This window comes from Cuculus canorus, chromosome 13, assembly GCF_017976375.1.
Source record: "Cuculus canorus isolate bCucCan1 chromosome 13, bCucCan1.pri, whole genome shotgun sequence".
NCBI lineage: Eukaryota > Metazoa > Chordata > Aves > Cuculiformes > Cuculidae > Cuculus > Cuculus canorus.
The window spans coordinates 15,475,273-15,502,370 of record NC_071413.1 but is presented as its reverse complement, the minus strand read 5'-3'; the positions used below and the strand labels follow the sequence as shown (position 1 = coordinate 15,502,370).

Sequence of the window (27,098 nt, the reverse complement as noted above, 5' to 3'; positions counted from 1 at the left end):
GTTTCCTTTGAAATATTTCATAGCTTTCCTTATAGTTAGTTTGGATTTCAAACATTGCCATTGTAGTACCATGACCTTTCTCATAATTCTCATAATTCTGCCATGTTTTCCTGGATGTTCTTTTTACCATACTGATGCTGTTCTTGTTTTCTGTTCTGCAAGTGTATATCTTCTATTTACTTACCTTTATCAGAAGCCCACATCTGTTGTCCGTGTTTTTACAAAAGCTATTACTGAGTGCTGAATTATTTTATTTTCTTAAAAGATGAAGTGTTGCATTACTAGAAAGTGCTTGCTCTATGAAATTATCTGTATCAGTCAGTAGAATGAAATTTATCACTTTATTTTTCAGTTTAGTCAGCTGGTATCCAGTGATTTGAAAGTACTTGGAAGGAGCTCTTACACACTTTGCAGTGATGGCCAGTTACTCATTCGACAAGTCCTCCAGCCAGAAACATCTAAGAAGGTATGAGATCAGAACTGATGCAGAAGGGCAGTACTGCCCTTTAAGGACATCAAAGGAAACAGCTCATGTGAGTTTGAGATGAGCAACTCAATTCCACCCTGGGAACTACAGTGTTCCAAGAATATTTAGGATGGTTCCCCTAACTGTCTGAACCCTGATAAGTAGTTCTCGGCACTTGTTCTTGGAAGTCAGTTACAATACTTGAGGACTCCCACATGAGCATGATGAAGAGGAAAATTAGGAAAGATGGGATAGAGACAGGAACAACACAAGTGCTTTGAATTCTGTGTCTCAAGAAATGGAAGCAAGGGTACAAGTCTAACCTCAGCGGTGGAGAACTATTGCTTTGTTTAGGCTTGAGTTAAACCACAGGTTCTGTGCAGAGCCATGGGTTTCTACCAAGATCCGAAATTGGTAGGAGCCATGTGTCAGTGTCCTGTAAAGAGTAAACACACAGGCAGCGATTTGCCCTGGAGAATGGCAGTGATTCCTGGAATGGGAGCTGCTGGTGTGGAAGGAGCTGACTGATCAGCTGTATTTTTTTCCTCTATATAAGGTTATTGGCTCATGCCAAGTTTCTACAAGTATTCGCTTGGCATTTGTGTTACATTAAAACATAACACTGTGACTTTTTATGAGAAGTGCATGTTTATGTAGAAATGAAGCAACTAAGGACGCAAGAGTGATATTTAACATTCAAAGATGATACTGGTTTGGTTTTTTTTTTGGTGGGTACTTTGTACTTCCTTCTTGAGATGAATGAACTAAACCAAAACAAACATATAATGTTGTGGAAGAAATAATTGTCCATACCATATCAAGGAATGGATCTGATAGTGTTCAGTTACTGCATTTCATTCTCTTTTGTCTTCTTTTTTCTCCTTCAATAATTTTTCATTTGTGGAAGTTTACTTCCCTCCGCACAATGTTAGTAAGCCTCAGACCTTAGCTTTTACTATTCCTACCATTCTAAGAAGCGTGACCATGTGACTTTTCTCAATTCCTTCTTTACAAAGGTGAGTGCTGTTTGGCTAGGCTGAAGTCAAACCTTTATATAGTGAAACAGTTGGAAAGTGTGAGAGAGAGAAAGTAGTGAATTAGGCCTGAATTATTTGGTTTATTCCTTGGAAAAATAAGCTGCTGTCTGAGTGAAGGGCTACTTAAATGTTTGTTTAATAATTTTTTATAATAAAGTTCTTATCCAATACACAACTGTAGTGAATAAATGTCTTTAAGTTGCTGGAAGATATTTTGTACACTGTAAAGATATTTATTTAAACTTTATCATGTTTTGGTACAATATTGCTTTTCAGTGTAGCCACATAATAGAAAAAACAATATCCTAAATGGGAGTATTTATAGAACAGCAAAACCTAAATATTTTTTGGGGTTTTGTTTGGTTTTTTGTGTCTTTTCTTTCACAGTCATCTTTTCTAGAAGGCAGGTCTGCCTGTCGGAAGCTGTTTGGGTTTGCTCATCTAGAGATCAGATTCTGTAAGGCTGCGGAATTTGAACTGTGTTACAAAGGAAGTAAACTGGTCTATCATAGACAAGCTGATGACATGCAACTATGTGATTTTTTTGAGACTGCTTCATTCAGTCCAAAAAGATTAATCAGAATTTAAAGGAATGATGTGTACAAAACAAACTTTTTGCCTTCTTCATAGAACATCCTGCTGTCAGACTGCTTCTATTCCTTTTATGATCTGCGCAAAGAATTTCACACTTGCTACCCTAGTTCAGCCACCGTGAAAGATCAAAACATCAAGACCATGGCAGAATGTATCCTTTTGCTGCAGCTTTTACATCAGAATCAGTTACGTTTCCTTAGGCGTTATCTTTCTAGTCATTGCTGGTTTTATTCTTCTAACCTAAGAAGTGGGTTTTAAACTCACAGGTAAAATGGAGGGAGCGTTTGCTTAAGTGCGTTGGTGGAGTAGCGCTGCTTATTTTTGGTTTTGAGTCTGACACTGAGTTCTAAACCATATTTAGTAAACCCACTAAAGAAAAACATCACTTGCATTGGTACTTGATCTAAAAGGAAGCACTTAGCTATCAGCAGGCCTTTTTAGCACCGACTGGCCTGTGAGGTTCTCCTTTTTGCAGATCCTAGTAGTTCTGTGTGTGATCCTGACCCAACTGAATTTAAAACAAAACAAAACGCCAATAATAAAACCCCCAACACCCTACATCTAAATTTTAGGAGGATTGTTGTGGCCCAGCTGAATGTGGTTAGAGTTCAGTTACATTTGAAGTGATAGAAACTGATTCAACTTCTTTTTTAACTGTTAACACTGAAATGATGTAAGCTCTGAATAGTTTTCATACTGTTGACTGTTAAAGTGAATATTAACCAGTTTATGAGCAGAGTAACAAATATCTAATGGTAGTGTCCCAGCTAAGACCAGTAAATTTGATTTACCAATTCTATGTGAATATTGGGGAAGCCTTATGACTTGTTTGCAAATGATTGTGCAAGTCTGTTGTTTTCTATAATTGCCTGTTTAGATCTTGGCTTAGGGACAGATGAGACAGAGGAAGACTTCGGCGTGTGGCAAGTGAAAACCATGGTGGCCATCATTTTCAGCATGCTTTCTGAAGGTTGTAGTAAGTGAATGATTTATACAGAATGCTGAAATCTTTCTTTTAAGAATTGGCAGTGGTACTGTCATTCTTAATTAATCTCTGACCCTGGTTATATTTAAACTTCCTGTTTTGTTGCAGATTACATATTTACCGAGCCTGAAACTGTGAAATACAAGTACGAAACAGGTCCTTGGTAAGTGCCCTTGTTGTGATTCTTTACAACCAAAGCAGAGTCTTGTCTGCAGCAAGCAAAGCTTGTGCAGATTTCCCCAGGGTCACTGTGAAAGTACATTGGTTCCTGAGAGCAGTAGCAGTGCATTCAACAGTCTAGCACAGGCAAACTGTAGCTGGTGTGTCAAATGCTGTACTTTAGTCCATCTCTTTAAAGTCACTATGAGTTAAATGCTCTTTGTTCTCTAGCTTCTGTTTGGCATGGCAATGAGGCCGACTTATCTTACCCAGCAGTGAAGAAATATTTGTGAACTTTCCCTAAGTCAACAGGGATCATGGCCAGGGCACCCCACGTGCAGCTGAACTACACGGTGCTTCTGAAGAGTGGTCTAATGCGCTGCGTTGCACACTGGGGTTAAGGAAAGAAGAATTGGAATGATTCTCTGTTTTCAAATACATTGCAGTTACTTGAGAAGGAAACATCTTAAGTAATATGTATTCTTGATTAGGACTGCCTTGTAATAATCTGTGTTGGACTGTTAGATCTTTCAAATAAAATTAATCCACTTCCTTATGATTTCACTTTGAGACAGTCTTCTGATTTTTTTTAAGGAACTGTGATGTGATGACAGCCTAGTGCATCTTGGCAATTGTATATAGAAAAGGATTGTCATCATTATCCTTCCTTTCGTTAACGAAATGAGTAATGGCATTAGAAGAGTCTTAACAGCAAATATACTCCTGATGTACAAGTTAAATTAGCTGCAAATGGAAATTTGGAAATGTAATGGAAAACCTGGATTAAAGCTTACTTTAGTTTGGTTTTCTTTTCCTTTCTCTCCAGTAGTAAATCTGAAACAGTGGACAGTGAGACAGTAATACGTGCCAGAGGTTTGCCGTGGCAATCTTCAGACCAAGATATTGCTCGATTTTTCAAAGGACTTAACATTGCCAAGTAGGATAATAAGAATTTGACTTGCTTTATTACTTTGTCTTTTATAGCAGGCTTTTCTAGACTTATTGAAAGACCAACAACTTATTGAAAACCAACATAAGACTTACTGAAAACCAACATGGGTTAATTTATTGCTGGTACCTAAAGGGAGAAACTCCTACTGCATTAATCAAGGCAGAGTCCAAGATGTAATAGAAGTGTTAATTTTGTGTGAACTCTTCAGTGTTCTGCTACAGCTAGGTAGACCACAGTCAGAAACTTCCAAGTGCTGTTTGTTATAAATTCTCATGAGACTGATGTGTATACACCTCTCTGTATATATATGCGTGTGTGTAGAGAAAAAGTGAGTTCAATTTAGCATACCTGTCATTTAATGTGTATTCCAGATTCTCAACAGAAATGGAACTTTTATTTAGAGGTATGAGGAAATTCAAATCTGCATCTCTGAGATGATAGGAAGGGCCGGCAAATTTATCTCTGCATGAAAGCTAAGAAGGTAGTGAACTGCATGAGATCCCAGATCTTACTGAAGTGGATTCTGCAGTAGAATTGTGTTACATTAAAAATGAAATCAAATTGTGGATAGTAGCAATTTCTTTTTCAATCTATAAACTCTGTGTCAAAGTCTGATTTCTGCACTATTGTTACACAAGTATTTATTAAATGTAGTAAAGACTCAAGCTAAGTTTACTTTTGCTGGCTTTACATTCCAGAGGTGGTGTGGCTCTTTGTCTCAATGCTCAAGGAAGAAGAAATGGGGAAGCGTTAGTTCGGTTTGTCGATTCTGAACAGAGAGATCTCGCACTGGAAAGACATAAACACCACATGGGTAGCAGATACATTGAGGTAAAGAACAGTGATGTGAAAAAGTCTTTGGAGAGCAACCTGCATATTCTAGACTGTAGTTTTAAATGAGAACAAACTGCATTTGTGTTTTGCTCAAAGTACCAAAATACAGATGTTGAAGAGTGCATGTGTGTTAGTGTTGAATGTTCTAATTTTTGTGTGTGGTTTTTTTTTTCTTTTTAAGGTTTACAAAGCAACTGGGGAAGAATTCTTAAAAATTGCAGGAGGTAAGTGGTGTTGGAGTTCAGTGGCATTAGTTAAGTTCATAGGAGCAGTGTTCTAGTTATGATTATTTTTTTTACTTGACTGAGAATGGATAATGAAGTAGTTTTTCCTGTTTTGCCTTCCAAGAATACTTGACCCTGTCAGGTTCTGGTTTCACGTGGTTGAATCTGAGCTGTGAGCGTTTGGGCTGTGATGTTCACAGACAGGTCTTGCTGTTTGGGAGGAAGATGAGCTTTTGCAGTGGGAACACCTATGTGCCTTGTATAAGTTCACACTGATCTCATCTTTGTTTCAATTTCATTAAAATGTTAAATACTTTCAGGGTAAGGGATTTGCACTTCAAAATAGGTTGTTGAGAGTTAGTAGTGTCTCAGGTCTTCTGTGGGTTTATTGCTAGCTACTTATCTTCTGTATCGCTCCTTAATACTTTGCTGCTCCCGCCTCTTATGGAATTGACTGAGCAGCACAACAATATGTAACTGGCTGACCATATGTCATTATCTTTCTACCAGGCACCTCCAATGAAGTGGCGCAGTTCTTATCTAAGGAGAACCAAGTTATTATCCGGATGAGAGGCCTTCCATTCACTGCTACTCAGGAGGATGTCTTGGGGTTTCTGGGGCCGGAATGCCCAGTCACAGAAGGGAAGGAGGGACTTCTCTTTGTCAAGTACCCTGATGGCAGGCCCACAGGAGATGCATTTGTGCTATTTTCCTGTGAAGAATATGCACAGAATGCACTTAAAAAGCACAAAGAAATACTTGGAAAACGTTACATTGAACTCTTCAGGAGCACAGCAGCAGAAGTCCAACAGGTTGTAGCTATTGGCTGTGACACTCGAAACTTAAAAATGAAAACATTTCTTCTAACACTTGCACACAGTTCTAGAAAGGGCAATATATGCTTCCTGATAGGCATGGAAAATTATGCAGCATTGTATTTTGCTTTTTTTACTGGCAGTGTTTGTAGTTTTGTCTTTTTGGTGTTTTTTTTTAATATTCTGCAGTTTGTAAAGTAAAATTCATTGGATAAGTTTCTTCTACTCCTTAAGGGTTGACTGAAATCACACCAAACATTTCTAAAAAATAATAGATTGATAATATTGTAGTAATACTTCTTTAAAATCTGCAGTATCGTCTTCTAAATTCTGGTCTCCATGTACAGAATTTCTAAAATTAAATCCAAATCTGGATGCATTTCCTACAACTGCTTTTTTTGAAACTAAGCATTGCCAAGTTGGATCTGATTTTTGGTGATGGGAAGTGAAATATTTGTTTTCCCAAGGTAATATATTTCACTTTTCCCTATCCCTCACCACTTCCTATCATCATTTTCTTAAACTGGTAAAACCATTTTATTTTTGGCACCAGCAACTCAAGCCTGTGAAAAACTTCCTATACTGCATATTTCTGGCTGACAGAATATTTCTAGACTGATAATGCCAAAGGGGGAACCATTATGAGATTTGATCTGGTCTTTGCATAACCACTGGCTGTGGAAACTTAATACAGTTACTGTTTCAACCTATGTGACACGAGAAGCCTTTTCCATAGAAGGGAAGGAAAAGGATATCCACAGTTGTAGGCTTGCCATTTACCTTTAGTACAGTGATGTGGAGACTAGAAAAGTCAAGAATCTGATATGTGTATTGTGAAGAAAAAGTGAAATGGCATGGTAAGGTTTTTATTTTTATTTTTTCCCTCCCCTTCTCAGAGAGAATGAGGTGAAATTCTAAGGAACAAAATGACTGTCACAGTGAGCAAGTCTTTGCCCTCCCTTTTGTTAGGGAGACCTGGATAAAACTTATATTTGACCAATATGGCATTAATTCTTCTATAATGACTGTCTTAGGTGACACCCTAATTTTTTTTCTGTTTCAGCAAGAGATGACTTTTTAGGGAATTGTAGACTGCTTGTTTTAAGTAATTACCAGAGGTCAAGCCAGCTCTCAACTACTCAGTGTAAAGAATATTGGAATTACTTTGTATTTACACACTGGGGAAAAAGATTTCTGGACTGAAATGTGCTGCAAGCAGATTCTTGGAAAAAGGCTTTTGTTGGGACAAACTCCCTATGTTGAATCATTATTGATGAAACTAAGGCTTTGTAACCTCTTTTGGTGCCACTTTCAATGTACTGTATTTGTTTCTTTAATTTTTTTCCCCCTGTCCAGAAACTTTCTATTTGGACGTGAGCATTCGCGTTAAAAAAACAAGCACCCTCACTTAACCGGTCAAGTTTTATGAAAGAATTAGAGCTATTTTTTTTTTCTTATTAGTTATTTCTGGTCTCATTTATTTTAAAATTACTGTTTTTAATTAACCCTAATTTAAGCAAGAAGTGTATGTGACGATACTGGTTTATAAGCACATACGTGGTTTACAGATGTTTCTTTTTGGGATATTCTAAAATGAAACATAATCTGCTTTTAGCTTTTTTATATAATGAGATTAGAAAGGTCTGTTATTAGGATCTAGCAAATTAAAATTTGTAAGACTTTCCCCTTCAGAGTTTGAAACTTTCTCGTGCCCAGGAGGAAGCTATCTGCAATAAGGTTTAAGGTTTTGGAGGCTTTTTTGCTATCAGTTTAGAAATGGATTTGTTTTAAATGTGTGAAACAGCGTTGTGAGAATTGATTTGTGCTCAACGAGATGATGTGTAAATCTCTACCAATGTGTTTTTTTTGCCTACAGGTACTTAATCGATATATGTCAACACCTCTTATTCCCACTCTCCCAACTCCCATCATTCCTGTCATACCCCCACCATACACCATTGCCACGGGCAGCATACGTGACTGTGTCCGGCTCAGAGGCCTTCCTTACACTGCCGGCATCGATGACATCCTGGAATTTATGGGAGATGCCACAGGTGATATCAAGCCCCATGGAGTTCACATGGTCCTTAATCAACAGGTAACAGCATTTTGCATGGGACCACTAACTTTCCAGTTAGTGAGCAGGTTTAGAAGTCAGGGCAGCTTACCTGTTCTTGGCTGTGCCATAGGTCTTTTAAACCTTGAGAAAAAGCTGCGTTCTGTTTGCCTTTTTGTTCTTTCCTTTGCGTTTCTCTTCCCCTTCTGCATCTGCACTTGTTTTTCTCTCTGTATATGTATGCTTAAGCCTGGGGAGGATGGAGCTTATTCTTTTAATGATAGCTTTATCCTGGAGGCTGTCTTTATTAGTCCCTTGTGTTTCAGTCAAGTGCTGGAAATACACAGGACAGAAATGTCTCATGTCAGCTTCAGGATTTCTGCTCAGTGGTAGCTGTGCTACTTAAGTGGTATATGCGGAAAATTTTTTTAGGAAGTTTTCTTAACTTCTAACTTGATTTGAGACCTCTCAGGCTTTAAAGTAAGTAAATAATTTAAAACTGTGGTTTGGGTATATTCTAATGACATAATCATAGGGATATTTTTTCCTTGTGTCTTGTGTTAATATTTCTGTCTGAGTTCGTTTTTAAGGTATTAAAATAAATGAGAGAGATTTAATATATTTGTTTGGGGTTTTAGTTAAGGAAGTTTTTAATAGTTTATACAAACAGCAATGTCTGTCAGGTTGCAGAAAATCAGACCTGGAAATCAATTTCTAGTGTAGCTATGGACTTTCAGTGAAGCATGTCTGGAGCTTTGTGCTATTTTACTGTTACTGAAAAAGGAGTTACAGGGAAGGCAAAACCAGACTTTTCCTAGAGCTTCACAGCAAAAGAATAAGAGACAGCAGTAATAAACTGCATCAAAGAAAATTCCAGCTAGGTCAAAGAAGGGGGGTGGAAATCACAATGCAAAATTAGTGAAGCACTCAAACAGGTTCCCAGAGATGCTGTAGAATCTCCACCCCAGAAATGCTCAGATTTCAAGTGGAGAAGTCCATGAGTGGCCTGATGGAACTTGAAAGTTAGCCTTGCTTTGAACAGCATTTGCATCAGAGGCCTCCAAACTCTTTTTCCGGGCTGGATTATTCTCTATTTCATTTTTCAGAAGATGGAAGTAGTGTTGTGTTAAGTGGTGCTGCTACAGTAGGAGCAGAAATGTGTCTCAAAATAATTGTTGAGTTATTAGTCATTGGTGCCAGATGAGGAAGATCAATACAGACTTTCAGTAGACATTTGATCTTAGCACCTTCTGCATTTCTTGTGCTCTGGGTGTTTTAATACTAGATTGATTTGTGACTATTTTTCTCCCTCCCCTAGGGACGACCATCGGGTGATGCTTTTATCCAAATGAAATCTGCTGACAAAGCCTTTCTGGTGGCTCAAAAATGTCACAAAAAAATGATGAAGGACCGCTATGTGGAAGTATTCCAGTGTTCAGGAGAGGAGATGAACTTTGTTTTAATGGGTGGCACTTTAAATCGTAGTGGCTTATCCCCACCGCCATGTAAGTTACCATGTAAGTCTCCAGTTCTTCTGCTCTCTGCTGCTAAAGGCTGATATGTGGTAGGTGCTGAAGCTTTGTTGCCTTTCGCATTTTGACTTGGGTTTTGCCATGATCAATAATCATCCGTGTATGTGCCAAGATTGCAATTGTACCCTTTGGGCAATAACAGGACTGATCAGAGGCATTTTTATTGTGTTTTTGGTGGTGAGTAGAGGGCAGCAAGGCCTTGCCAGTAAAATTGTTGCACACTTTGCTTTTTATGGGTGTACTGTTCTTCTGAGCTCTGCAATAGACTTGCCTGTAGTGAAACCTACTTGGAATTAGAGGGATTTTTAAAAGGGGAAGAAATTCTATGTGCTAGCTGCCAATGAGTGCTCTTGCTATCTTGCCTTAAAGCATTGAGAAGGTACTCTATGGGCCTTTTTTTGAAGGAAAACACCCACTGGGATGATAAAATAACAGACCATAGAATGATGAAGTGGGATGAATTTTTATTTTTTTAATTTTATCTAAGATTACAGTCAACCTTATTGTGGAGGAACTTTACTGTACTGTTCTAATTCTTCTCAATACCAAATCACAAATCAGATACCTTGTGTATTTGCAAATAGTAAAAAGCTGCCAAATATAGTATATTAAAAAAATAATAAGTAACTGCATGCCAAGCCAAGCTTAATGTTCCTACACAAATTAGGTATTTGTTCATCAAAATGCATCAGATTGGTGATCTTAGTGGAGTATTCTTTTTTACATTTGCTATATCCTAAAAATACTCTTGAAGTGGCAGGAGGCTTACACATGAAGACTCATGGTTGGCAGTTGTGGATGCCCATGTGTAGCTAATATTACCGTACTTTGGTCCCAGAGAGTACAACTTCCGTTAGAAAGAACACAGGGTGTGTTGGTGTGCACGCCTGCTTCCTCTATGCACATGGCTTTATGCTTTCTTTGAATAACTCTGAAGTTCCTTACTTTCCATTTACGTACGGATGAGGCTGCTCATCTCTAAGAGTTGTGAACTCTTAGGAATCGCTCATTTTGAATGTCCTAGCTGTCATTCATGGTGGTGTAGCAGGAGTCTCCAGGGGAGAGGCTAGACAGCAGTCTTTGCACAATTGTTCCTTAATCACCCCCGTATGGTATTAATCATGTGAGGATGAATAACTCATTTCCTGTAGCAGAGATCTCCATTCTGACTGTTTTTTGTTGCTGTGTCCTTGTTTGGTTTTAGGTCTTTCTCCACCAGCTTATGCTGCTTTCCAAACAGCAGCTGTGATCCCAGCAGAGGCAGCGCTTTACCAGCCACAAGCCCTCTTGCCAGCCACCAGGACTCCCCAGGCCTCTGCAGCTGCTCCTCCAGCTGTTACCTACTACCCAGCTCAGGCTGCCCAGCTGTATATGAATTACACAGCTTACTATCCCAGGTAAATCCTAGACATAGCTGCTTCTCTGGACACTTCATCTCAGTGGAGCAGGAAACTGTGTGGTCACCTGTGAATAGCTCTTAAATTTGTGCTTCTGAAATAACCCTGGGAATTTGATGTTCATCAATAGAGGCAGTAGCCATTTTAACTGATTCTCTGTGGCCTTGTAATGAAGTTTGGCTTTTCTGTAGGTTGTTTGAATCTCATGATAACATTGGTCTAATATTTAACAGTGATTTTGGCAGTGGGGCGATGTCATTAAGGCAATTCTGTTTCTTGGCCCAATGACAAGCTGTGTCAATACATGCCTCTCTCTCCTCATCCCTTAGTTTATTGTACTCATAATACTGTTTCCATGCTGAAAGACTCATCATAGGTGTGTACTAGGTTTGATTTCTTATATCAGCGAGACCAAAGAACGCTTCACATGTGTAAGCAAAGCAAAAGTTCTCCACCTTTTCCCTTCCCACAGATGGTATCAACATGACTCACCCCCTTTTTTGCTTTATGGACAGTCTTGGAAGAAGTCATCTGCATCTTCTATTTTTCTCCTCCCCTGTGAAATAGCAAGTGCCAATCTCTTCAACTACAAATGTTAGTTATTTTCCTTTCCTTCCCTTCTTTAAAAAGAAATTATCAGATGTTGAAGGGAAATGAAGATACTCCACAAAGCAATCCATATCAAGGCTGCTTCGTTTTCTGTGGTTTTGGGGATCATTCTCAAATTTAAATTTTCAGTTTCATTTTTGCCTGTTCCAAGTACTAAAACCAGTTATTGGTTTCCATAACAATTCTGCTCCTCTTTCTCTTTCAGTCCTCCAGTATCCCCTACCACGGTGGGGTATATCACAGCTCCTCCAGGAGCTGTAGCTGCTGCTGCTGCCACTGCAACCCACACTCCGCTTCTGGCCCAGCCCGGAGCATTAGTCCGTATGCAGGGCTTGCCTTACAACACAGGAATGAAGGAGATACTCAGTTTCTTCCAGGGGTACCAGGTTAGTATGCAGTCCCTCTCCTTGATACTGTATTTGGAGCTCCAGGTAACAATCAGTGGGGATCAAAGTGAGCAAGTTCTGTGGGAAATTGCTGAACGAGTGTGCGAGCTCAGTGGTATAGATTTAACTGGCAGAATGAAGTCTAATATACAGTTTGCCTTATTTCTTATATAATAAACATATCCTGATTTGAAAGCAGTGATTTAGTGTCTAGGGTTAGAGTTTGAGTTTGAAGAGGGAGAAAGCGCAGAGCCCCAGTGTGAATGGGGCTGCAAAGGGGCTGCCAGAGGAGGGTGCAGGCTGCCAAAAGCTTTCAGTCCTGGCCACTTTTTCGTGGGACTGCTAGGTAGGAGTTAAATGTTGGAGTGTGCTGAGAGCAAATTTGCAGTACCAAAGCCTGTGTCCTAGGTATGGTGGCTTGCTTGCAAAAGGAGAGACACATGACCCTATTAGACGCTCATTCAGAGACTAATTATTGTGGTTACAGGCAGGAACATTTTTTGATAGATCTGCTTTACATTGCAGCCTAAAGGAAAAATGTATTTTCCAAACCATTTTATACTAATAACAAATATCCTCCCTGCTATAGCTAACTGCAGTCAGTATGTACTGATTCAATGCTGTAACACTTAGCAAACACATAGAAACTTATCTTCTTGAGGAACATAAAAAAAAAAAATAAAGAAGAACCCTGTATGAACACTTTTTTTCCAGCAGCACTTATTTGAATTCACGGAATGAGTTTTTCCATGTCTTCTGCCTTTCATCTCAGAGGATACTTGTATCCATGTCCATGTTTTGCTGTCACACATTTGCTAAAAGGAAAGATAATTGAATGTAGTATATCCTGGTGAGTATAGAGCTTCTGTGTACACCAGCACTTGTGCAAATACCAAATCTGCCCTTTTGGTACTACTCGGAAGCTCTGACATAAAATCCTCTTGGTGGGTCTCAAAACCACTGTTCAAGTGATATGTGTGAAAAGAAGACAATTTTTGCATGTTCAGAACTCTAAGTTAGTTAGCAGCGGTGTTGCTGACGGGTAAGATGTAGATGGATTCTTTTTAATGCATAGCACTTAATACAAAACATTCAGGCGTAGTGTGTTTTCTTTTTTTTCTTATTTTCTTTTTTTTAATTATTATTTTTAAAGGACAGTGGGCTTTAATTTGTAAAGCCAGATGTCTGCTATGTAAATGAATGCAGACTGAGAATAGATGCTTAATGTATGTGTTCCAAATTTTGAGTATTTGGAAGATATAGTGCTCTACCTGTTGTGGCTTTTTAAATTGTTATGTTTATGTTTGAAAGTAGTTTCACATACTTGTTTTTTCAGAAAAAATTTGAAGGCTAGCTTCTAAAAAGGATGATGATTTTTGACAAATGTTAAAAAGAAAACAAATGTCATTTCATTTTAGGACTTTTTCTTCAACAAATATTTCCAGAGTTCAAACCAAATTCAGTTACTTGTGGTTGTCATGATTTCCAGACAAACAGTAGTAATCATCTATCTCTTGCTTAGCCATTGATGTTTTACCTTTTGTTTTATTCAGCTGACAGTTCCATATTTTGTTGCATGGATGGTAGATGTGTGAAAACCTTAAGTGGCAAAGCCTGTATTCTAAATTGAAATCCAGCTAGAAGTACACCACTGAAAAATGTGGCCTGAACCTGTCTGTGCCTGGAACAGATCAGTAATGTTATCTGGTAGCTCTGTCTTCCACTGAATCTTCAGTTTAGCAAATCTGGAATTTGGATCTGGCACTGAATTTGCACTTTCTTGTTTCTGGATTTGCAGGGCAGTTCATAGTGTTTGTATCACACAACTAAATGTTTCAAATTAATAGAAATTTTGCCAGAAGGTGAAAACTATGTTCTTCTGCTGCAGCTTCCTGTCATCATCAGTTACTGTTATTAAATTGGTCACCTCTTTGATTTCTTTAGAAGATGTTGTCCAAATGAGATTGGGTTCAATGTCTTATAAAGGAGCCAAGGAATTATTTTGAATTGTTCTTGGAATCCTGCATGTGGTAATGCTAGTTTTATACTCGCTCATTCCTTTAGGGGGAAAAAAGAGGTGGTAACTTACTGTATTGGGACAATATTATGTCTCTGGAGGAATAACTGATCTTTTTTTTCTTCTTTCCTCTCTCCTCACATTTTTTTTTTTTTTTCATTTTCTGCTGCTGCCCAAGGATTTATTGCACGATGCTTCTGCTCGTTTATAAAGTGAGCCCCTAATAATCATCAGTGGTTTGGGCGTGTTTTTAATCTCTATAGAACTATTTGATCTTGGTATTCAGTGGGCTTCAGTGTTGGTATTTTGGGAACCAGATCGGAGATGCTGAGATTGAAGGGTAATTTTTGTCTTTATGTCGTTGTCCAAAAGGAACAGGTTTTAAGTTTTAGTTCTTGCTTTATGCTCCTCTGTTTTCCTCCTTCAGTCTTCATGGGCTCTGTATATTGCATGTTTGCACGTGTTGCTACTTAAGTGAAAGCACCTTTCATACCAGACCTGCCTCTTAAGAGATAGATTGTGCTTATCATGGGCTTCAACAAGCTGGTCTCAACATCAGTACATGCTTCTCATAACAAATAATGTAAAAATCTGCAGATCAGCATTTTAATTTTCATTTAATTTTATCAGCACAAGCATCTCATTCAGCAGCTTGGTTTCTTCTTGTAGTTCTGCTTTCTTGTTTTTGTTGTTGAAAATTTCTTCCAGCTTGCATGTGTTTAATGTATCTTGAAAATCCTATGAAGAATTTTAATAGTAAGTCTAGGAGAAAGTAATTTTGCCTTTCTGAATCATTTCACCTCTGCATGAAAATATGCAGAAGTGTTGCAAAAATCATAATTACACGCAGCAGACTTCTCAGTGTTACTTTAGGCCGTCAGGGTACAGTTGTAGAAGCAGTACGAGAAATCAAGTGAATAAGAAAGCAGCAAAGGTAGTAGCTGAGTGACAGATTTAGCTGAATTGTGCGTAGCAGAACAAAATCTTTCACTAAAAAGTATTTTATTTACTGGCTAAACCCTCTGTGGATTTTACTCTTTAGCCACTAAATGAATCAATGAGAGATACTTCCAGTCTCTATTTAAATAACAAACTAAATTTTTTTCTTCTGGTGATGATGGAGGTTTATTGCTACTGTTGACAGAGCTGGTATTCTGACAAGAACTGTTAGGTTTATATACAGGTAGATGCAACTGAACTGTGCCCGTGGTCTTAGCTGACCAAAAGCTGGTTCATGACATCTTAGCTAGGATTCAGCGTGTATTTAGTATTAGTTGCCCAGTTTCTCAGAGGTTGGCATGATGTAAAATAAACTTGTCTGCCCGAAAAAAGACTTTGTGAACTAGTGCTTAGAAAGCGGACTTGCTATTTAGGTGAGTTTTATATATGGGTAGGTGTATGTCTCAGAGACACAGAATCCAAGGCTCATTGTTGCAAATGATGAAGGTGGCTTGTGCTTAAAACAGTAATAAGGAGTTGAAGGGAAGTGGATGGATGGCTAAATTCCAAGGGTATTAACAACATGCTTCATTGTTACTAACTTCTTAGGGATTAGTTTTTTTTCTCTGAAATGCATGCTTAAACAAAGAAGTATTCTCTATTTCCTATGGGCTGCTTTTGAAATCTGACACTTCATAGTCTGAGAGGGATACCCCATCCTCTGTGCTGGAATTCTAGGCATAGCACCCTCTGACTGGGGAAGGGAAAGAGGACATGGTAGAGGAAGAATTCCCACATACTGGTATTTTAAGTCATCTGGCAATACAAACATTATTATATGCTCACCCACGTGCTGCTTGGTTTGCTTTATTTCTAAGTTTTATTTTCCCCCTGAACGCTGCCCCCGTGGAGGGGAGCGCCTGTGAGCCTGGGAGGAGTAAATTGGTGATTACTATTGTTGTTGATCGCCTCCCAGGCTTGAAGCAAGAGACTGAAGTGGCACCATCTTCAAGCTGTATATTTGGGAACAGGCATTACATGTTTTGTTCCACAAAATGTTTGGGAGGTATCTGTTCCATGGAGCATTTAGGTGGTTGGTAGCACTTGTATTGGCATTTTTAAGGCACTGTTCATGTACTTCAGTGGCAAAGCCACTTCAGGGTTTTCCTCCTAACTGTTGTGCCAAAGGTTGCTGTTACCTTGTAATGAAATCTGATTCTGTTTTTCAAAGTTTGAGGGCTGGATTTCTTCCCCTTGGGAACTCTTCTGTGATAGACCTTATCAGTAGTTTAGACTTTAATTGCAATCCAGTACCCGTTTTGCCTATGACGTTTTCCTTTTCTCTCATTTCCCTTTGTTTTTCCTGTTTGGGACATGTCTATAGATACTTTCCAGTTTTAGTTCAGGTTTTAGTGATGGGTTCTTTTTTCCCTAGATTGCTTTACATATGCTGTTTTAGACTGATTTTTGTATGTCCACTGTAGGAACTGCAAAATGAAATGGAAATCAATGTCTCATTGCTTAGTTACCTGGTTAAATCTGTGCACAGTCTGAGGGGATGAGGACAGTCCCATAATTCCCCTGAACGTACCAGGTGTTTCTGAAAGGGAAAGGGAAGTGCAAGGGAAGAGGGGATAGTGTACTACTTCATGTGCAAGGGAAGAGGGATAGTGTACTACCTCTTTAGTAATGAATCTGTGTCTGATTCCTATGAAGAGCTTTGCACTGCAGGAACCGTAGTAAACAGTCTGTCAGGGAGATGCTGCCATACTGAAGGTAATTGATGATCAGTAATGGTCATCTCCTTTAGGAGAGAGGAGTTACTGTTATTTAATATATATCTGTCATTCATTATCATTATTATATGGTCTATTGTAATATGTTATTTAATATTTTAATAAGTTTTATTTAATATACATGAGTTGAAATATTTTTGACATTTCAGATATTAATACCTAGAAAGGTGTTATACTTGTAAACCATCAATTCTGTAAAGAAGCAAAATGTCCTTCAGGAAACATCATTTTGGTTTATTAAAATAGAGACATGTCTTGAGCTGTGAAGGTCCCCACTATCACAGGGGAGATAACATCAGGAGAAGGGGACAGGAAGCACCATTCTTCACTGTTCAGTGGAATCTCTGTTCCAATCAGCTGTGTGTTTTTCCCAGTATATGTGCATGTTCTTCCTGCTGTCTTGCAGCCTGTCATAGAGATAATCATTGACCCCAGAATGTATTTAGTAGCCACTTGCAAAGATTCTGGTTTGCGTCCTTCTCCTAGCTTTGGTTCTAAATGCAAACCCTATCCCATACCTAGTTTCCATATTTAGTTTCCGTCTTTCTTGATCCTAGCTCCCATCTCTGATCACTGGAAGAAGTCAGTACAGCACCAGAGCGTATACCGAGAACCATATCTTGATGTCCTTAACATCTGAAGCTGACTTTCCTAATGGAGCTCTTCATTTACCAATGGTATTCTGCGCAATCTTCCGTACTAGACTAAGCTGGGCTTCTTGATAGCTGCTTCAAGGGGAAAAGAAATTGCTTTAATGTCTGAATTTATTTCTGTGTTTTCCTTCAGTCATCCTAGGAAGTAGGTATCCACTGTTCATCATTTGTGGGCATGTGAGAGTATGCAATTTAATAGGATGAGGTGAAGGCTTTGATAGAGATTCCATTTCATAGATTAAGTAATGGCTTAAAAAGCAACATTTGCTGCTGCGTCATTCCAGTAGACCACTGTATTTTAATGCTACTGTTGACACACAATAAGCTGTAAGAGATGAGAAAGAATCACTGAATCTTTTATGTTGGGAGAGAAACCAAATCACCCCTGAGCTCAAAGTGGGGAGGGGACAAGGCAGCAGCTCTGAGGAAAAGGGGCTGTGTTTTGGTTCAGAGAAGCAAGGAAGGTAAGAGGGAGGTGAAAGTGGGACAAGAGGAGGATAGTGGAGATGCTAACCAGTGAGGTCAGGTTTTAATTTTGCTTCACTTTGATTTAAGGGGAAATATTGCAGTATTTGTGACTTCTTACCAGTTGCTTGTGTGTTAAGGGCAGGATTAGAAAACAAAATGTGCAGTTCCATGTTGTCTCTGTATTGTCATACTGCCTCAGATCTCAGTGGCATTTATACAGCAGAAAAACTGCTAGAATGTAGCTCAGTGAACTTGCAGCTGCTTATACCAGGGGTTTAAATCACTAGGTGATAATTTTCAAATCTAAATGGAAGATTAATTTCACCTACTGCATTGCAGGTGAGCTGTCAAAACTGCATTTCCATTTTGAGGAGTGAGTTTATAGGTTCGCCCTTGGCTCTACACTATTTATCCTGCGTGATTGGATGTTTTTGTTTTGTTCTTGTGGGTTTCTGAAAAGCAGGCAAAGTCCATGTACTTCTTCAGACAAGTTAAGGTAGTTTCCATTTCATTCACAGAAAATAATTATTCCCCCACTTCATTTCCTAGCTCAGTTTGCAGATTCTTGAAATCTGCAAGCTTGAAGAATGTACTGTTTCACAGCTTCTATTTTAATTAACTGCAGTATCTTATGTGTCTTTCTTGTGATAGAAGTTGTTACTGTCACTAGGTATTTTGATTTTTTTCTTTCCTTTTTTCTTTCTTTCTCTCTTTCTTTCAGTGTAGGCCTGAACTCTGACACCTTTGACATTTCTGTACAGGGTTGTTTTCCCACTTTCATGTTTTCCTCATTGTTTATGCGTTTCAAGTGTAACCTTTCAAACACTGTTCCTCCCAAGAGACTATAGACCTTTACGTACTGTACATCTACTGATAATCTAAAGTATGTACTATCTTGAGACATTCCTTTCAAAGAGTAAACTTAACATTTTGTAGATTTGTTTCAAGGGCAGGTCTGGGAACTGATAAATCTAATATTTGCACGATCTGGGTGCCCTGGCAGGGACTATCTAGAAAATACTTCTTATATTTGTCTTTTACTTCATGGCTTGGGTCTGGATGGGAAGGTGGCTAGAATTCAGTAGTAAAAATTCTGAAGGTTCTTTTCTTCTGTGTTCTCTGGGCTCCTCTTGGTTGTTGTTCTTTGTGGATGGTGCATACTGTGTTGGTTGGGTTTTTTCTTTTCAACTTCAGATGGATACGATGTGTCCTGTATGCCCAAATGTCATACCTTTTTCTCCCTAAACTGGCAGGAGACTTTTTATGCTATAGGAATATCAAAGGAAGGCAGCATAGCATGTCTGCATTGTGTGCATTTGGCAGTCCTCTAAAACGTTAGTGCCAAACAGCCATTCTGGGGGAGATGGGAGATTTCTCTAGCCACAGAAAGGATGTTCAATAACTAGGGTTATGCTAAAAATTTTGACTTCTGTAGGACAAGAGCTACTCCAGTAGTCTTCTAGCATGTGTGAGTATGCTTATGCTCGGTCCCTTTCCTGGATATGTAATTTTGGAAAGATTGAGAGAGATCCAAAACAGTGTTTCATATTCCCCAAGCTCTATTTACTGACTATGGGTTTCATATTTGTACCCGTCCCTCCAGTGATAGGTGTGATTACTGTCCAGATTCAGGATCTTGGGTATTTCTTAAATCTGATCCACATGTGCAGTGTTCTGTTTTAATTTATTGGCATGATTGTACTGTACAGTCACTATTTTTATTTTATATATTCTTTTGCTGCCAGCCTATCACGATGCAGTTACACTGTGTAGTTTTTCTTTTTCCTGTATGGAAATAGATTACGCTAGTATAAATGCTATTTTATTTTCTAGGTGCATTCATGCTGGGGTATTGTTTTTCTTTAACTACACTGGTGTAGTCTATGTAAGTCTGTTATGCACAGATGAAGGGTTTATAACTCAACCAGTTTATAGCCATGACTCCATGAAAGATCTGAGTGAGATCCGTACACTTCTGTCCCCCACTTCAGTATGCATGCTGGAAGATGCTCCTCTGTCCCAGTGAGAGTCTTTACTGGAAGCATGATTATGCAAACTTAAGAGATTTGTTGTCTGGTGCTACTGTCTGAGCATAAGGGAAAAAAAAAAAGAGTATTTCATAGTTTAGACAATTTCCCTTCCTTGTTAAGGAATGCTTCAGATACACAGTTTAGTGTATTTCCTACATGCGTAGGAAAATAAATCTACAACCAGTAATTCAGTTGATGTGTTTGATTTTTTTTGTCTTGCATACAAATAGTATCTGTCAAATTCACTGTCTCCTGCCAGTTATTGTTGCTGATGCTCTTAATTGCGGTTGCAAATGATCATCTGTGTGGCTTGCTGTACTAGAACTGTTCCTTCTCTTTCTGATTGTCGTATATTGCACTTGTACTGTAGTATGCACCTGATGACTACAATGGCCTTATTCAGCTGAGCGATCAAGCAAGGAGTGTGTTACAAGCACCGAAAGAGTGGGTCTGTTTGTAACTCTTTGTAACTTCTGAAGAAGGTAAGATGTGACTGGCAGAAACTGCAGCTCCAGTGGTGAATGGGAAGGGAACCAAAGGGTTTGGTGATGCAGAGGATTTTTGCTTGTGTTTTTTTTTCCCCTGCTTAGCTTGCGTTGGGATCCTTGCTTTAATCTTTCTGCTTTTGTCCTATTAAAAAAATGAACAAACCTAAAACACAGGGCAATTGTGATCTGTAGTTGATGAGATAGTGGTGGTGGAGGTAGTGCAATTGCCTGGTTCTGCTCAGTTGGTGTGTTAAACTTCCAGGATTTATTACTGTTGGCTTCTCATGTGAAGCTTTTGGTCCAATATTTTATTTTTAGCATAGCATAGTTGAAAGTTACTTTCTTCTTTGATATAGCTACAAAGCACACACAAATGTATGTGCAAATAACCCTGAACCTTTAGCTTTCTCTTTCCTGTGTCACATAGCTGTCTGGATTTAAATTGCTGAGTTTCTTGATCTCTCTAATGCAATGTGTACCACTACCACTACTTTTCTTTTTTTTAGAAAAGGTGTCTTTGGCCTAGTGACTTTCTAATGCAACTAACTATACTTGCTAATGGTAAACTTCCCTGTATTTTTGGCACCGACACACAATTCTTAAAGAAATTATGTTGTGACCTATGCAGAGTTTGTGACTTCCCAATATTAATGCATTCCATTCGAAATGCTACAACGTTTCAGGTTTTTTTTTCTCCTTAAAAAAAAAAAAGCCATGCGAAACTTTCAGTACAAAACCTGGCAATCAAATACTGTGCCTTGCTAGAAGTGCCTTCCTAAACAAAGCTACCTTCACATAATTACCGTCAACTCATTTGTTTTCAGAGTAGTTTGTTTCTCATGTAACTGTTAGATCTGCTAAAGAGGAGATAAATTAGAGGCTATATGATCTGTTGGTGTACAAAACAACACCCATTATTAATTTCCATTCTTATGTGACCTTGGAAAATTGGTTTGGCTCTCTGGTTTTACCCAGATTAACTGGAAAACCAGATCAGCGATAGGGTTCTACTATGTATGAAATAGAAATAGTCTTTAACTAAAAAAAACTCATGGAGTAGCTCATCCTGAACTCTGAGCAGCCTGAAGTAGGATCATACAGATACCACTCACTAGAAGAAAATATCCAGAAAAAAGAAGTTTTTGTTGGTTTAAATCTATATTTTAAAAAATTTATATACATAAAGACAATCTGTTTCTATCTATAAATCTATATATGTAAGAACCTAAAACTAGTGTGTCCTAGGGGTACTGATGGGTTTCATTTAACCCTTTAATTATTCTGCTTGCAGAATGTGTAGACTTCTTTTCTAACTTTCTATGCAACTTTATGCAACTCTTATAACGTGCATTTCCAGATCCTTACTCTGGTGTTACACCAAAGCTGCTGTTTAAACTACTTGTTAAAACTCTCCTCTGTGCTTAGAAGTCCTACCTGTGCTCCTCGTGTGTTTTCAGCTGATTCTGAACTGCAATATTAAACTTATATTCAGGACTGATGTGCTAAGTGACTTGATCCCGTATGGATTAACAGTGAAGAGCTGATTGAGCTCAGACTTGCGGCTCAACCCAAAATGTACAGCTTTCTCTTTGAGCACAGTGTTATTCTGAAATAACCTGGAATGTTACTTCCAAATCTGTACTGGGCTTGAGATATGGTGCTTCATTTGTCTTTTCAATTTCTTTATGCATGCTATACCTTGGCTAATTCAGTTCTGATAGAAGAAATGATATGAAGGCTGTACTAACTGTCTTATACATCCTTTTGGCTTCTACAGTGTACTGTTGCTTGTGCCTTAAGAATACTTTTACTACCTGCTAAATGTTTGGGCGAGTGATGCTCTGACGTGCTTGTTTTCATACATTTGAGTGTAAAGCTGATCAGAAACTGCTGCTGGTATAAGCTGAGAAGTCTCTTTCTTGCAGTATAACAGACACACAGAAACTCTACAAAAGAGAAACTCTTAAATATTTTCACCTTCTATGAAATCGCAAGGACATAAATCACATGAACTTAAGTTGAATTTGGTTAATGTTCATAAAACTGGTTGGTTTTCCAGCGTAGACTATATGTTTTTGTCTAGCACTGATCTCTCCAGCAAACTAATCTTGTATTCTGAGCTCTTGATCCTTGAGCCTTTGGTGTCGAAGCTTTGCTGAGATGCATTTCTATCCAACAGAGGGCCTCTGAACTTCACTTGGAAGGGCTTCCAGCACTTTGTGAGAAGTGGCTGGAGTACCCCAGGCCAGACAGAGATGTCTGCTTTAAACTCAGCACTTTGAAACTGCCGTTTAAGAATTCGCAAGGGCAAATGCAGTCCAAAGTAAATCAACTCCAACGACTAAGTAGTCTCATTTGCTATACTGCTTTTTTCTTAGCCTTATCAAAATTACAATAAAGGGTTTTTTAATTCAATTGAACTGCATCAAATTTTAGTTTGTTTTGCCAAACAATCTTTGTTTCACTGCATTCCTGCATTAAGTTCAGCTTATCCTCCCAACACAGGACTGTCATACAGCTCTAATTTTTTTACTCTTTTTTACTCTTTTAAACTTTGTGTGTGAGTATTCACATGCCTTACAGCCTTTGTCTCTTGGACAGTAGTTCACATAGTGGATGCCTGGACTTTCTTACTTCATTTACCCATTATTAACATCTAAGTCTTTCTTTTCTTGTCAACCTTTAAGTTACTTCTCTAGCAAAATCTATGCATGGCATTATCTCTACGTCATTCTGTTCTACAAAGCAGCAAGATAAGAGCTGCTGCTGTTCTCCAAGCCAAGCTTTTAATCTTTAGCCCATTCTCCGCCTTTGTACTCTCACATCCAGAATCCTTTTGCCACAGACACGGGAGTGGAGCAAACCAGATGCTTGGCATTGAAAACTGCATTTTCAGATGTGGTGTCTGCTCTTAATAGTTTTTTTTCCTTTTGTCTTCTTTCACCACTGCAGCTCCACGCAGATTCCATCCTCGTGCTTTACAATTTTAGTGGCCAGCCCAGTGGAGAGGCATTGGTGACTTTTCCAAGCCTGGATCTAGCTAAGAAAGCAGTGGCTGAGAAAAACGGACAGCTCCTGGGAGGCCGCTATGTAGAACTGTACCTGGTCTAACTAAACACTCTATAGGGGATGGGAAAGGATGTCGCACTAAACACCGTGCCTTTTGCAAAAGAAGTCTTCCCTTGCCACCAAGGCAGTAGCAAATGTGCCTTTTCAGTGTACTGTGTTGGAATGTAGAGTGGTACATGTCCTGTATTTAATTTGAAAATGGCGTGTCCTATGCCAAAGATAAAGTGAAACCAAAAATTATGAGTTGACTTACTTAATTGCTAATGTATTTGTTTAAAAATAAGCAGTCCTGCTCCTAGCATCTACTTAATTCTGAAGACAATCTAATAGCACTTCAGCTATTGCAGGTGTGGGAGAAACCTGTTCAGTAGCATTTGAAGTGGAGAGCGAAGCTTGAGTCATTCAGAATTTTCTGTTTAGTGTTTAAGTGTTTACACTTGACAAAGTGTCTGAGTTTTGTAAAGTTTAAATGTCTTTAGAAAGATCTTTTGGAATGCATAGCTTTCCCAGTTCAAAGCGTAGATCATATTGATTTGTTTTGTTTTGTTCTTGACTGGAAAACACCAGGATGCTGGACCCCGATGCAATTGTGCTTTCTCATGTTTTCATTACACATTGTTTTGCAAAAGCCATATTTGTCTGTCATACCCATGTACCGCTGCCAACGTGTAAAAGCAAAAAAATAAAAACAATGGCAAAACTGGGAAAATTCTCCCTGCCCGTAACTCCCTGCCCCCAGCCCCAAACTTTTAATCTCTACAGGACAAAAATGGCACATAAACCTGAGTACGATTAAGTTATATTTTTTTATTTAAGCATAATAGCTTTCAGATACTGTATTAAAATTTTTGCTCTAGTTTATGTGCATGCAATTTGTTTACATCTTTAAACTACTTTATTTGTATATTATGAAACACCACGATATGTTGAAATCTAAATCCTCTAATGCATGCTTTTTTTTTCTGTGTGTGTATATACATAAGCTAGAAGTACTTTTATGTCATGTAGCATGTGTTTAAAAAAAGACATCTGCTGTAGAAGCACTAAATGACTTTGTTTTTACTGTGCCTTACTTCAAGACCATTCCAAGTGCAATACCAGCAGAGCAAAATGTAATGAGTCCTGTTGAAACATGGTCATGGATGTCCGGATTGATCTTTTTTGTTAGTGTTCAATTTGAGTTGTACTTAAAAGAACTGAATGATGTATGCTTCTTTATATTACAACAAATAAAAGAGATGCTTACAATGTGTGTTGGCTTCTGAAAGTAACTTATGCTTTGTTTTAATGTATTTTCATGGGGCATCATTCTCTGATAAAAAAACTTTTTTGCTCATTTTTCTCTTTCTTCTAGATGTAGGTAAGCAAGGTTCCTTGCGAGAGTGGTTTGATTTTTCTTTTGTCTCCTTTTGCGTGTGCTGGTAAGCCAGGAACATGTATAATGGTTTCCTCTTGTAATGAAACACTTTTTTAGGCAATGTGGTGTAACTGTTTCCATGCTTAGTTCCCAGCTTCTGGTGCCAGAGGAAAAAAAGTATTGAACTTGAATCTTCATTCATGTTTGGATTTAATTGGCCTAACGGGCCACTGCCTTTTCCGTGCCATGCGAAATGCTGTGTTTATGTCACAATGGAGCCAGACGACCTTTTTGTAGTAAAAATAAAGGGAGAAAAATCCTGTTCAGTAATGTTAGTTTCTAGTGGCAATCATCCTATGCCAAATGCCATTTCATCATTAAAACCTCTCATGTGAAATTTTATGACAATCAGGTGGGACTGCAGAGAAAGCTTTTCCATTTTTTTAAGTGGGACTGTCTAAATTAATCACAGAATCATAGAATCCTTTGGGTTGGAAGGGACCTTAAAGATCATCCACTTCCAACCCAGCAGGGACATCTTCCACTCAATCAGGTTGCTCAAAGCCTCATCCAGCCTGGCCTTGAACACTTCTAGGAATGGGGCAGCCACAACTTCTCTGGGCAACCTGGGCCAGTGCCTCATCATCCTCATGGTGAAGAATTTCTTCCTTATATCTAGCCCAAACCTACCTTCTTTCAGTTGAAGTCCATTGCCCCTTGTCCTGTCACTACAGACCCCAGTGAAAAGTCCCTCTCCAGGTTTCCTGAAAGCCCCCTTTACGTACTGGAAGGCTGCTATAAGGTCTCCCTGGAGCCTTCTCTTCAGACTCCCTTGGTCTGCTGGCCATGTTGCTTTTGATGCAGCCTGGGATATGGTTGGCTTTCTATTCTGCGAGTACATGTTGTTGGCTCATGTCCATCTTTTCATCCACAAGTACTCCTGAGTCCTTTTCAGCAGGGCTGCTCTCAACTCCTCCATTCCTCAGTCTCCATTGATGCTGGGCATTGCCCTGACCCAGGGGCAGAACTTTGCCCTTGGCCTTGTTGAACCTCATGAGGTTCGCAGAGATCTCAAGTCTGTGTGGAACTTGTGGTTTTCTGTTAGCTAAAATGATGCTTAGTCTAGTAAAAGCATATGTTGTTTTTACAGTTCCTCTCGTTGCGTATATGTGATTTGCATGTTCTTTGGCAGGCTAGGAAAACTGAGCCAGGGCTAGAATTGACCACCTCAGGTAACATATCATCCATGTTTTATATGTATGCATTTAGATTTACATTAGACCTGGAACTGTTAGACTGAGTCCAGAGGAGGCCACAAAGATGATCCAAGGGCTGGAACACCTCCCTTATGAGGAAAGGCTGAGAGTTGAGGTTGTTCAACCTGGAGAAGAGAAGGGTCAGGTGAAACCTTAAAGCAGCTTCCAGTACTGAAAGGGGCAACAGGAAAGGCAAAAGGAAAGCTGGAAAGGGGGTCTTGATCAGGGAGTGCAGGGATAGGATGAGGGGGAACAGTTTTAAGCTGAAAGAGGAGAGATTTAGATTAGATGTTGGGAAGAAATTTTTTACTGTGAGAGTGGTGAGGCCAGGCTGGATGGGGCCAGGCTGGATGGGGCTTGGAGCAACCTGATCCAGTGGTAAGCGTCCCTGCCCATGGTAGGGGAGCTGGAACTGGATGATCTTTAGGTTGCCCCCCAGCCCAAACCATTCTGCAACTACCCTTGCTCTTTAATACCTTTATGGGTTAGTCAATGATGATTGCAGATTAAAACTTAAGTGCAGTCCTATGCTAACGTGAACTGAAATCGGCAGCAGACTCTGCCAGGCACAAGGGCTGTCTCACTGTCTATTAAAAAAGAAGTTTAGCAATCACCAACTACTGTTCAGCGTGAGATGATGGAAACTAGTTATAAAACTTGAACTCAGATATTTCACGCTTTGTGTTTGTATAAAACCCAATGCATTGGGCTTGTGAGTAATGTACACTTTTAAGAAACTCCATGCAAAACGACTGCCAGGGCAGTGACAGCATTTTGGTTGGACCAGAGCACCCGGGTGCAGGTCAGAAAAGAGGCCACGCCTGGAGATGCTCCTGCTCGGACTTCCCTTGCTGATATTGAATACTCTGTCGTCTTGTGTTAAGAGAAAGATGAAAGAAAAGAATAGCAAAAGAATAAAAGAGATGGGCTGGTGCCAGAGTGGTTTCCCTGAGGGTCAGCTCCAGGGCTGAGACAGGGG

The 27,098-nt window shown here is 39.1% G+C and overlaps 1 protein-coding gene across 11 annotated transcripts in view; it reads left to right on the top strand.

The window, feature by feature from the left end:
* The window catches only part of ESRP2 (epithelial splicing regulatory protein 2), a 44,352-nt gene extending 20,460 nt beyond the window's left edge, over positions 1–23,892 (top strand). For 4 of the 11 annotated variants that reach the window (XM_054078351.1, XM_054078352.1, XM_054078354.1 and 1 more), the window contains exons 4-18: positions 353–466; positions 2,134–2,248; positions 2,975–3,073; positions 3,191–3,245; positions 4,068–4,178; positions 4,892–5,024; positions 5,209–5,251; positions 5,762–6,063; positions 7,943–8,164; positions 9,441–9,639; positions 10,859–11,051; positions 11,866–12,046; positions 17,356–17,475; positions 20,320–20,431; positions 23,390–23,892. In XM_054078351.1, the coding sequence (XP_053934326.1) occupies positions 353–466; positions 2,134–2,248; positions 2,975–3,073; positions 3,191–3,245; positions 4,068–4,178; positions 4,892–5,024; positions 5,209–5,251; positions 5,762–6,063; positions 7,943–8,164; positions 9,441–9,639; positions 10,859–11,051; positions 11,866–12,046; positions 17,356–17,475; positions 20,320–20,409 (1,977 nt within the window). In that variant the 3' untranslated portion in view covers positions 20,410–20,431; positions 23,390–23,892. Of the gene's footprint in view, positions 1–352; positions 467–2,133; positions 2,249–2,974; positions 3,074–3,190; positions 3,246–4,067; positions 4,179–4,891; positions 5,025–5,208; positions 5,252–5,761; positions 6,064–7,942; positions 8,165–9,440; positions 9,640–10,858; positions 11,052–11,865; positions 12,047–14,241; positions 14,276–17,355; positions 17,476–20,319; positions 20,432–23,389 lie in introns of all 11 variants that reach the window. The other 7 variants (XR_008451989.1, XM_054078358.1, XM_054078357.1 and 4 more) reach the window with 7 other exon arrangements.
* Positions 23,893–27,098: the final 3,206 nt, after the last annotated feature.